The sequence below is a fragment of the Nestor notabilis genome, unplaced genomic scaffold (assembly GCF_000696875.1).
Source record: "Nestor notabilis isolate BGI_N333 unplaced genomic scaffold, ASM69687v1 scaffold11937, whole genome shotgun sequence".
NCBI classification, from domain to species: Eukaryota; Metazoa; Chordata; class Aves; order Psittaciformes; family Psittacidae; genus Nestor; species Nestor notabilis.
In genome coordinates this window covers 2,507-13,118 of record NW_009935173.1, presented here as the reverse complement: position 1 = coordinate 13,118, position 10,612 = coordinate 2,507, and the positions used below count along the sequence as shown (strand labels likewise).

The 10,612-nt window shown below is 49.2% G+C and overlaps 2 protein-coding genes across 2 annotated transcripts in view; one reads left to right on the top strand and one right to left on the bottom strand.

Moving 5' to 3' along the window:
* Positions 1-3,498, top strand: part of RPS3 (ribosomal protein S3) — a 5,483-nt gene extending 1,985 nt beyond the window's left edge. Inside the window, exons 4-6 of the mRNA XM_010017716.1 lie at positions 404-591; positions 1,943-2,143; positions 3,435-3,498. Coding sequence (XP_010016018.1) covers positions 432-591; positions 1,943-2,136 — 354 coding nt within the window. The 5' untranslated portion in view covers positions 404-431 and the 3' untranslated portion in view covers positions 2,137-2,143; positions 3,435-3,498. The remainder of the gene's footprint in view (positions 1-403; positions 592-1,942; positions 2,144-3,434) is intronic.
* A 4,653-nt stretch (positions 3,499-8,151) lies between these two features.
* Positions 8,152-10,205, bottom strand: SERPINH1 (serpin peptidase inhibitor, clade H (heat shock protein 47), member 1, (collagen binding protein 1)). Its single transcript, XM_010017715.1, has 4 exons — positions 9,577-10,205; positions 9,282-9,380; positions 8,652-8,884; positions 8,152-8,521 (listed from the first exon to the last, which is right to left on the bottom strand). Exons 1-4 carry the CDS (start codon positions 10,157-10,159, stop codon positions 8,219-8,221), a joined length of 1,218 nt encoding a protein of 405 aa, XP_010016017.1. The 5' UTR covers positions 10,160-10,205; the 3' UTR covers positions 8,152-8,218.
* Between the last annotated feature and the right edge of the window lie 407 nt (positions 10,206-10,612).

Genomic DNA, 10,612 nt, shown 5'->3' with positions numbered 1-10,612 from the left:
CAGGAGCATCTGTCATCATTGGTTGAGTTAGAGGCATTTGTCTGAGAAGGGATGGGGAGCTGCACTCCTGGTGTGGCTGTATTGACTGCCTCAGCTGTGGAGCTGCTTTTGTGTCATTAAAAACATGTGCTTGTCACTGTTCCCACAACCTTACAAGGACCATAAGTCACAAGAGTTTTCTTAAGCTGTGTTTGACAGTGCTAAAACGATGTGAAGACTTGTGCTGCTTTGAGTAGCACTGGCAGAACTTGGGTGCACGGGTGTGCGTGCAGAAGGCTTTTTACAAGCAGAAGTTGAAGTGGAATTGCTTGTGCTTGAAATGGGGATAAAATACCTCCATGGAGCCATGTGGATTTGGCAGAGTGAGAGTAACACAGTGGCCTTTGCTGCTTTCTCCCTTCAGGGCCTGCTATGGTGTCCTCCGCTTCATCATGGAGAGCGGTGCCAAGGGCTGCGAGGTGGTTGTGTCCGGCAAGCTCCGAGGTCAGCGAGCCAAGTCCATGAAGTTTGTGGATGGTTTGATGATCCACAGTGGAGACCCAGTGAACTACTACGTTGACACAGCCGTGCGTCACGTCCTCCTCCGGCAGGGTGAGTGCATGGGATGTTGGTTCCTTCTCTTGGTGCTTCAGAGCCAGACTTCTCAACTCCTGCCATCCCATGTCTACAGGCTGGAGGCTTCCCTCTCACCTGAGGGGTAGTAACTCACATGGTTTTGACGCACCACTGATCTTACAGAGTAATTCAGTTGTGCTGCTACTTGTTCTGACTCCAAAAATAAGTTATTTCCTGGCCTTTTGCAACTAAGCTGTCAGTGTGGAGTTTGCACATTACATCTGTAGTAGAACTTTATTTGCATTCCTGTTTGGGAGTGGGAAATGGAGAGGAAGCCTTCAGGAGACAACAGATTCCTGTGTAGTCATCCCAGGTCATTCACTTTTCTAGTGGTGGGGTTTGAATGTTTCCAGTTGAGCATGTGGTTTTAGATTTTCCACATACGCTCACTTGTATCCTGTGGCCTCTGAGGTTGGTAGTAAAACAACTTACAAATGAAACACAGATTGAATTTGAGCTGGCAGTTTGGATTCTGGATTTCTTGGCTCCTAGAGGTAGGCAGACAGAACATGGGAGCTACAAGACCCACAGAAAAGCCAAATGTCAGACAGTTTTCCCCTATAGCTGTGCCCTGGCAAGTCTTCCCAGCTCAACCAGCCAAGCCTGCTTACATTTGTCCTTCCTCCTGGTAAAACACATATGACTTCTGCATCTTAATTGCACTTGAGTTGCTTAATTCATGTAGGGATAGTGGCATAGACAAAGCTTTTCTCCACCTTCCCTTCAGTGATGATCTGATGACGAGTCAGAAGGGATGTCCTCGTGTCATTGCAGCCTGCTCAGTGCCACGTTCTGTGGTGCTGTGCTGAGGCTGCCTGGGCCAGGATGTCCTACTCATTGGATGATTTTGAGGCATTTGTCTGAGAAGGGATGCAAAAAAACCTCAGTGCTGCTTCCTAGGAAAGTGAGTTATCCCAGGAAGGACAGGGATTAAACCAGGGTTGGCATGACTTAGGGATAGAGCATGTTTTCATCCTAGTCCCAGGCTGCAGTGAGCAACTGCAGTGAACTGGATAAAGATAAAACATGCTGATGTAAATTCAGAGTAATGAGATTTCTAACCTTTAGCACATTCAAGGCCAGGTTGGACAAAGGGGCTTGGAGCAACCTGCTCTAGTGGAAGGTGTCCCTGCCCGTGGCAGGGGGCTGGAACTAGATTATCTTAAGGTCCTTTTCAGCCCAAACAGTTCTATGATGCGTGTTAATTGGCTTGCATCTTAGTGTTGTCAGGAGATGGTTTTGGTGCAGAAAACATGTTTGGTGGGGTTTGGCCCTACTGTGAATGTGTGCTTGATGTTTTGTCTGTATTGTCCTGTCACTCTTACAGGAGTACTGGGAATCAAAGTAAAGATTATGTTGCCCTGGGACCCAAGTGGAAAGATTGGCCCCAAAAAGCCTCTTCCAGACCATGTCAGCATTGTGGAACCCAAAGAAGAGATCTTGCCCACCACCCCCATTTCAGAGCAGAAAGGTGGCAAACCAGAACAGCCAGCCATGCCTCAGCCAGTTCCCACTGCCTGAGGGGTAAGTGCCTGTGTGTGGTGGGAGGTAGGTTTGGGGAGGATCCATGTGGAAAAGGTGTCATGTCACCCAGAGAAAGCTGTTGGGGAGAAAAGGTGCTGCCTTGAGCCAGGTAGAGTGATAAATTGGGGTTGGTTTAATAGTATTGCTGTGTATGAAGAGGGCATGGTTTAAGGCAGGCTGCACACCAGCTAAGCACACCCTTCAGTGAAGATGAGATGACGAGTCTGAAAGGGAATATCCTTGTCCAAGTGCCCTCTTTCCATGGTGTGTTCTGCAGCATGAATTTGGGGACCTTGGGTCACAATTTGAGTGACTTAGAGGCATTTGTCTGAGAAGGGTTCAGTGCCTTGGGTGTTCTCATATTGTACCACCCACCACCAGTGTGCAGGTGACAGCACAGGGTATGTATATCCCACACGGGATCCACTTTGGGATAGACTTGGAAGCCAGTAACATTGAGCACAATGCTTAGGCTAGTTTTTTAAGTAAATAATGCAAGTTTGAAGCCCTGTCTCTCTGAATGAGGAGCTTCTAAGATGGAAATGGATGGCTTGAAATTGTCTAAGAGCTGCTCTAGGTTGTTCCCAGTGAACATGCGCAATTTGCTGATATTCTCTGAGAGCAGCAAGAAGGAGAAGGCCTAAGGCCTCTTCCAGATTCCTGTGATGCTGGTGAAAGCAAGGCTGTGGTGGTCTCTGACTGAATGAAATGCTCCTCTTTATTCTAAACCCCTGATGAAGAGTCCCTCTGTGGTGTCCTTGCAGGCCCTCTCCAATATCTGATGGGAGCCTACAGGGATGCTGGAGAGGGACTCTTCAGCAGGGACTGGAGTGATAGGACAAGGGGTGATGGGTTCAAACTGAAACAGAAGAGATTCAGGTTGGATCTAAGACAGAAGCTCTTCCCTGTGAGGGTGCTGAGGCGCTGGCACAGAGTGCCCAGAGAAGCTGTGGCTGCCCCGTCCCTGGCAGTGTTCAAGGCCAGGTTGGACACAAGGGCCTTGGAGCAACCTGCTCTAGTGGAAGGTGTCCCTGCCTGTGGCAGGGGTTGGAACAGGATGAGCTTTAAGGTCCTTTCCAACCCAGACCATTCTCTGAAGCTGGCCTTGGGTGATCAGGCGGAGTTCAGGGAGTTTGCAGGGCTCCTGTAGGCAAAAGGGGGATTGTTGGCTAAAATACAGAAGTGAGAGGTTGGAAATCATGGAGCCTGTTTGTTGGTTCAGTGTTTGGGGTAGGAGAATGGTTATGGGAAACAGTTTGCCACCATCTCACTCAGTATTCTGTTTTTTGTTGTAGGGTTTGTAACATCTGCAACCAGAAGCTTGACTGTCCTGAAAACATCTCTTAATAAAATCACAAAAGACAGTGTTTGTGGAGGTGCTTTTTTTTGTTTTCCAGGATGTATTCCAGGAAAGCCTTGCTCCACCTTTGGTATGGAAGGAATTCTGTTGCCTTTCTTCCAGGTCATGTTACCCTTTTGGAGTGAACTTAGGGGACCCTGATCTAAGAGTGGGGACAGAGTGCTGATGTCTAGTAGAGCTGGAGCAGCAGTCTGGTGTTCAGAGGGTCGTGAATAACATGAACTGGAGTAGTGCTGGTAACTCTTCACTTCCATACCAGTCCCTTACTCCGAGGTTTCCATAAGGGGGAGCTTTTTTGTCAGTGTCCAAAGCAGTCGGAGTAGTTTACACCTTTGTGGCTTCAACTGAAGTATTGCTATCTGTACTAAATGCTTTTTTCACCTCTGTACATCCATTTATTTCCCTTGGCACTGAAAGGCTGTTCAGTATGTGACTTTCAGGCCTGTAAACTGGAAAGGCTGTTCAGTATGTGACTTTCAGGCCTATAAACCACAGAGGAACATTATAGCTCCTGTTAGGGTCAGGTAACCTTTGCTGGTGGAGATGGGGAGTGAGACAAACTTCTGAGTAGGTATTTACACATTAGTGGAGATGGAGGGGGAAACATACACTGGATTTCAAACCTTCTGCCCTAAGCTTTGAGATGGAAATAGATGGAAGCAATTGGGTTAAAACTTGTCTGTCTTTGTGGCTTGAGTAGACAGTGTTATTTCTCACTGTGTTGGTAACTAGCTTTAGTGAGCTGTAGGATGACATCCTGAAGCTGATAATAGATGACAAGGCTACACAAGCTGTTGAAGAGTATAACCTGTAGGCAGGGATGTGTTTCCACCCCTGTTCTCTTGCGTATGAATGTAGCTGTTCCTGTCTGCTGTGGTGAATGAAGCTAAAGCCCTGTAGCTTAAAGCAGTGAGACTGAGCATTTGGTTAAGTTTCAGGCAGAGGTTCCAGTTCTGTCTGCTCTTTTCCCAGTGTGTTCCTCAAGCTCCAGTGCAGTAATGGGAAGAGACTGTTCCAGACATGATAACAGATGACGTTGTGTGTGTGGGATCAAGGCTTTTTGTTCACATTTGAGAAATTCAGAACCTATTTGCTGCATTCAGAAGGGTACAAATCTGCAAGCTGTGTTGCTCGGCAATAGCTCTGACAGCCAGATTGCCATTTTCAGGAGGCTTCTCTGCAGGCAACTGGGAGTTCAAAGTGACAGTGTCAGGAAATGCTCGCTCTGGCAGCGAGTGTGGATGTGTGAGCCTCAGCCTGCCTGTTCCCAGCTTCTCTGGCAGGTCTGTCAGAAACAGTTGTGCCTTCTCAGGGTGTCAGTGAGTGATTTCAGGTTTCTGTGCACATCTTGCCATGGAAAGCTTTTAAAAGAAGTTGCTCTATGTTAAGTGCCAGAGTAAGCAATGCCAACATCAAATTTTGACTTTATTTTAAATAGGAACTTGGATTTGGAAAGCAATTCCAGAAGGAAAGATGGCAGACCAGCTTTGTCACATTATAGGAGCAGGAGATATGTGAGAGCTGGAAGCAATAGAAGACTTCAAGGATGTGCATATTGTGTCCAAGTTTCTTACACATCCCAATATATGAGATGATCAGCTAGAGGTTTCTCCTGCAGTCCTTCAGTGAGGGCTGGCTCCTGGAGTGCATACAGTTTCCTTCTGGTATAAAGCCCTCCACCCTGCTCTCACAGAGCTGATTACTGGTAGAATCAAGAGATGTTTAGATGCTTCTGTGTAAGATCAAGAGATGTGCAAGTAGTGTGTTCTTGCTAGAGCCATCATGTGAGAGGTTGAGGACAGCATCAAGGATTACTGCTCTGGGGAGATGCCCCCCTGGACTACTGTCTCCAGCTCTGGGGCAACAACACAAGAGGGACGTGGAGCTGCTGGAGCGAGGCCAGAGGAGGCCCTGGAGCTGCTGCGAGGGCTGGAGCAGCTCTGCTCTGGAGCCAGGCTGAGAGAGCTGGGCTGGGGCAGCTGGAGAAGAGAAGGCTCCTGAAGGGGACACCTTAGAGCAGCTCCAGGGCCTAAAGGGGCTCCAGGAGACCTGGAGAGGGGCTTTGGACAAGGGATGTAGGGACAGGCCAAGGGGAATGGCTTGAACCTGCCAGAGGGGAGACTGAGATGAGCTCTGAGGCAGAAGCTCTTCCCTGGGAGGGTGCTGAGGCGCTGGCACAGGGTGCCCAGAGAAGCTGTGGCTGCCCCATCCCTGGCAGTGTTCAAGGCCAGGTTGGACACAGGGGCTTGGAGCAACCTGCTCTAGTGGAAGGTGTCCCTGCCTGGGGCAGGGGTTGGAGCTGGAGGAGCTTTAAGGTCACTTCCAATTCAAACCAGTCTGGGATTTTATGATTGGATCCCAGCTAGACACGCTTTGGGTGGTAGGCTCAGGATGGCTGGTCTCTGTGGGTAACATCTTGCTTTATATTCCTACCCTGTCACCTTTTAACAGCTGTTTGCTGCTCTGTTAAATGGCAGGGCAGAAAGTCCTTTACCTGTGAGGCATTAAAGATGCTGCACACTTCCAGATTTAGGAGACAAATTTAAAAGCGAAGTGAACTATGACTTGCTAATGGTATTTCTCTCCCATCATGGACATGTTATTGTGTATTAGGTGTATTTTTTGTCCCTAATCACCACATTAAGCAAAAGGAAATGGATTTTTGGCTGGTAAAGAGCCTCTCTTGAGCCTTTTTTACAAGCATTTTGTCTCCATCCAACCCCTTCAAGTGACTGAGGCTGCCAGAGCTTCACTGAAAAAGTTTTACTGCAAAATTAGACAACTGTCACTGTGTGGTACAAGACAACAAAAGCCATCAGACACCTGCATCCACATGATGCAACTTACTCACAATATCCCACAGTGTGTTCCTGCTTTTCCCACCCCTTTACCCACCCCCCAATCCTCCAGCGTGTGGGTTTCAGTGCGCTGCTTCTCACCAGGTAGCATCTACCATACACCCTGGGCTTTAGGCTTCCTGTGCATTTGGGAATATCCTTGTGGATTGCCTCCTACCTCCCAAAAAGCACCTGGGAATATGAGCTGGGAAGAGGCTTAAGGACAAGAATCTCCCGTTCTGGCTGGCTTGGATAGGAGTTAGGGCAGATGAGCTTGTGTAAGCTTGCAAACCTGGAGCATGCATGGCCAGGTCCCACTTGGGGGCATGAGCTGCTGCTTTCTGCGTGTCGGAAACGCCTAATAAGAGACTTGGTGGTTTTAACTTAATAAATAAGTGGAAACAGTCCTGTTTATGGTCTGAGAAGGTGCAGTATTGGGCTTCAGTATGGGAACCTGACAGCAAGCACACTGGCAGAGAGCGAAAAGCAATGCAGTTGTGCTCATTGCTGGGTGTGAGTAACTGGCACTTGGATCGTGATGCAAATTTGTCTCAATCTTGTCATGATTTGTTTGCAGTGTCTCTCAGTGCATAGCAACTTCAGTACTCATGGGATCCTATCAGTTACTTCCTTAAGTATTAACCTGATACCCCTTAAGATAAGAATAGCCTCCACATCTAGGCTGGAGCAGGCTGTGAAACTTGCTCTTTATCAGACATAAATACGAGTATAACTATAAATACATTTGGTTTTCAGCGTGCTCTTACCCAGGCCAGCCAAGAGGGAGCTGAAGTATCATGGAGAGGAGGAGCTTCCGAAAAGGGTCAGGTAAGGCAGCTCTGAAGCTTTGTTTTTAGACAAGAAAGTGGAAGTGAATCTCCTCCAGCTCCCTGTGAGAAGCCAGCAGAGTCCCCTGGCCTGCTTGTAACTGGGAGAACCTTCACAGTGGTAACTCTTCCCCAGCCCCATGTGCTGATGCAGAAGCACCAAGAGGAGTGGAGCTCCTCTGTTTGCATGGTACAGGATGTTCAATTCCAGATATTGGATATTGGCCCAAAAGCCCCTTTGGTGACCCCCAGGGGGTGCAGCACAGCCATTTCTGTCATGCAGGAGTGCTGAAGGGACCTCAGGTCTGGTTTTAGGGGTGTCAGCAGAGAGACCAAAACCACTTACTTCTCTGTGAAGCGTTGAGCAAAGCTGCGCTTGGCTTTGCAGTGTGTGTTCTAGCTGTGGAGCTGATAGCTTATTGCAGCTGAAGCATCTAACAGTCATCATCCAGAGCAGGGTTAGGCAGGACAGGAGAGCACAACTCCATGCAGTCTCTGTTCTAACATGCTGCCAGGGCCATAGAAGAGGCTGGACCTTAGAAGTGGCCCTTTGTTCTCTGTTATGTATCACTGAAGATGGAAGACAGAAGAAAGGAAGAACTGCAGAGCAACCAGAGCAGCGCTGGTGTGGTGCCACATAGCAAAGGAGGAGAAAAGCAAGCAGCAGAGCTCGATGTGCAGAAGCATTTGAGATTGAAAGGTGGAAGGCTTGTGCCTTGGTAGAGCTGATGGTACCAGCAAGGTACTTAGCAGGAGGCTTAACTAGTGCAGGGAAGAGGTAGGCATCAGCCTGGACATCTCAGCTGAGATGCTGCATGCCAGTTCCCTTCCGCTCCTGGTGACCCTCTTGTGCCAGGCTCTTCTCTGGAGGTGGGTTTGTGCAATAGGTATTTTGGGGTGAGATAAAGTGTATGCTGGTTTCTCATCACAATGCACCCTGGTCTGAATAGCACCCATAGTTCGAGAAGGATACAAAATAGTGTTTCCCCTTTTTTGAAATCCCCCCACTAAAAAACACACAAACCAAAGCTCTTGGGCAAAAAAACCCAACCCAACTACAACTCATCACGCATCTTGTCTCCTTTGGGCCTCACGAGCCTGCCAATGAAGAGAATGGAGTTGGTTTTACTGTCCTTGATCATGAAGATGAAAGGGTGGTCAGCATAGAAGAGCTTGGGGTTCCTTATCTCCTCTCGGCCGTAGATGTCAGCATCGTAGGGGTTCCCTTCCGTGTCCCACTCCAGAGCAGCAGCGTGGAAGACGTTGGACAGGTAAAGGTCTTTCTTGCCAGAGATCTTTGATAAGTCAGCTTTGGTTTTGTCAATGGCTTCTGTCAGACCCAGGTCAGCCAAGTGTTTCTAGGAGGAGGAAAGAGGCCAGCAGAGATGACACAGATGACAGGCATAGACAACCCATCATCCCACTGTCTGCTCTCCCACCCTGAAGAACTCTTAAGGCCCAACTCCTTTCTTTAAGGACCTCCTTTACCTGAAGGTCGTGGCTGACTTCCAGGATGACTTTAGGCAGCGAGATGGCCACTGATCTCTTCTTCATCTTGCCAGCCCAGGTCTTCAGCTGCTCCCTGTTCAGCAGCTTCTCAACCCTCTCCAGCGGCTCCACATGGTTTGGCATGATGAAGATCATGCTGGAGAGCTTGTGAGCAAGTGGCATCTCCACCACCTGGAGCTTCTCTGTCTCATCATCATAGTAATTGTAGAGACCTTGGAATCAGAAGCAGGAAATGGTGAGATGTGGAGGAGAAGCAAAGCTACCCACACCCTTGGTGTGAATTCACCCTGGACCAGCAAGGGAAGGGAGTCTGAACACTGGTTTGGGAACTGGTCCACTGTTACGTGAGTTGGCAACAGCTCTAAACCCTGTCTCCTTTGTGTGGTGAATTAGGATTTGCTCCTAACAGCCCAGCACCCAATAGTAAACACGCATTATCTCTGCTCACAGGGAGACTGAATCAGCAGAACAAGCACACCCAGCTTTGTTCTCACACTTACTACCCATGAAGCAAAACGAAGTTGGAAGCAGTTGGTGGAAAACCAAGTAATGGAGGAGAAAGCTGAACTCTGGTTGGCCTTGACACGGGGCAGGAGGTTTGCAACTCACCTGTACGGTGCATCATGGGGACTCCCACAGTGTAGGAACGGGACACCATGAAGCCACGGTTGTCCACCATCTTATGATGGAACTTCTCATCCCAGTGAGCTACAGGAGAGAGGAATTCAGCTTGTAAGAACAGGGAATGGGTGGTAATTACATGCACAGTTCCCAACTACTCACTCTGAAAGAGAACATGCCTCCAGTGGACACAGGTCTTGTTCACCTTCCCACTTGGGCTGCTCCCTATTGCCTTAGGCTAGTTTCTGGGCCACTTGCATCAAGAACTGAAGGTAGAACTTACGCTTGAAGAACATGGCATTGACAATGAGGGCTCCATCAGTTTTCTCCACATCTTTTGTGACCTCGGGGAGTTTCCCATCCGTGGTCTGGGCTGCCCACTCGTTAATGGATTTCAGGGCACTCCTCTTGTCTCGGAAGTTGATCTTGGAGTGCTCGTAGTTGTAGTGCTTCTTGCTGTTCTTCACAAAGTCATCAGCAAAGTTGATGGAGGCCGGGCCGTACAAGCGGTTGCCGATCTTCCAGGTGACATTCCGGGCTGTGCTGTTGCTCACCTCATTCAGGAGCTCGGACAACCCACTGTGGACATAGTCATCATTCAGCTTGTCTGCGCTGAGCACCGCCTTGGCTTGGGACGCAGTTGTGGCCTTGCCCCCAAGGGACACGAGGCCAAGGGAAGAGGCCACGACCACGGGGGACAGGAGGATGTTCTCCATGTTCTTGTCCTTCGCCATGGCATGGTAGAGGTTGAAGGCCAGCGTTGTGCTGCGGTCAGCCAGCGTTGTTGCCTTGTCACTCAGCTTCCTGTCCTCCGAGGGCACGGCGGCAGCGAGGCCGCAGAGAGCAAGGACCAGGAGAATCCACATGGCTTCAGCAGCACCCAACGCCTCTGAGGACCTGCTGGGCAACAAGAGCTCATCATCAGCATGATTCCAGCCCTTCCTGGAGCATTCAGAGGCTCTTTCAGTGCATCCCACAGTGACAGCCAGAGCATCTGCATCAGTGCTTCACCTGGGGTGCCACCATCCCAAGTCCACACTGGGCATTCCCCACAGCAACAATTAACCTAAACGAGTCCAGGCTGTGCTCTGGCAGGCAGAGCCTGAGCACTTTGAAGGAAAGCGTCATTTTTAAGCAATTTGACTGTATTACTGTATGTTCATGTCCAGTAAAGGATTTAAAGAGGGACCAGGGAATGGAAGGAACAGGTCTGATATGGTCTTGACAGGCCAAGGGGGAATGGCTTTAACCTGCCAGAGGGGAGACTGAGATGAGCTCTGAGGCAGAAGCTGTTCCCTGTGAGGGTGCTGAGGCGCTGG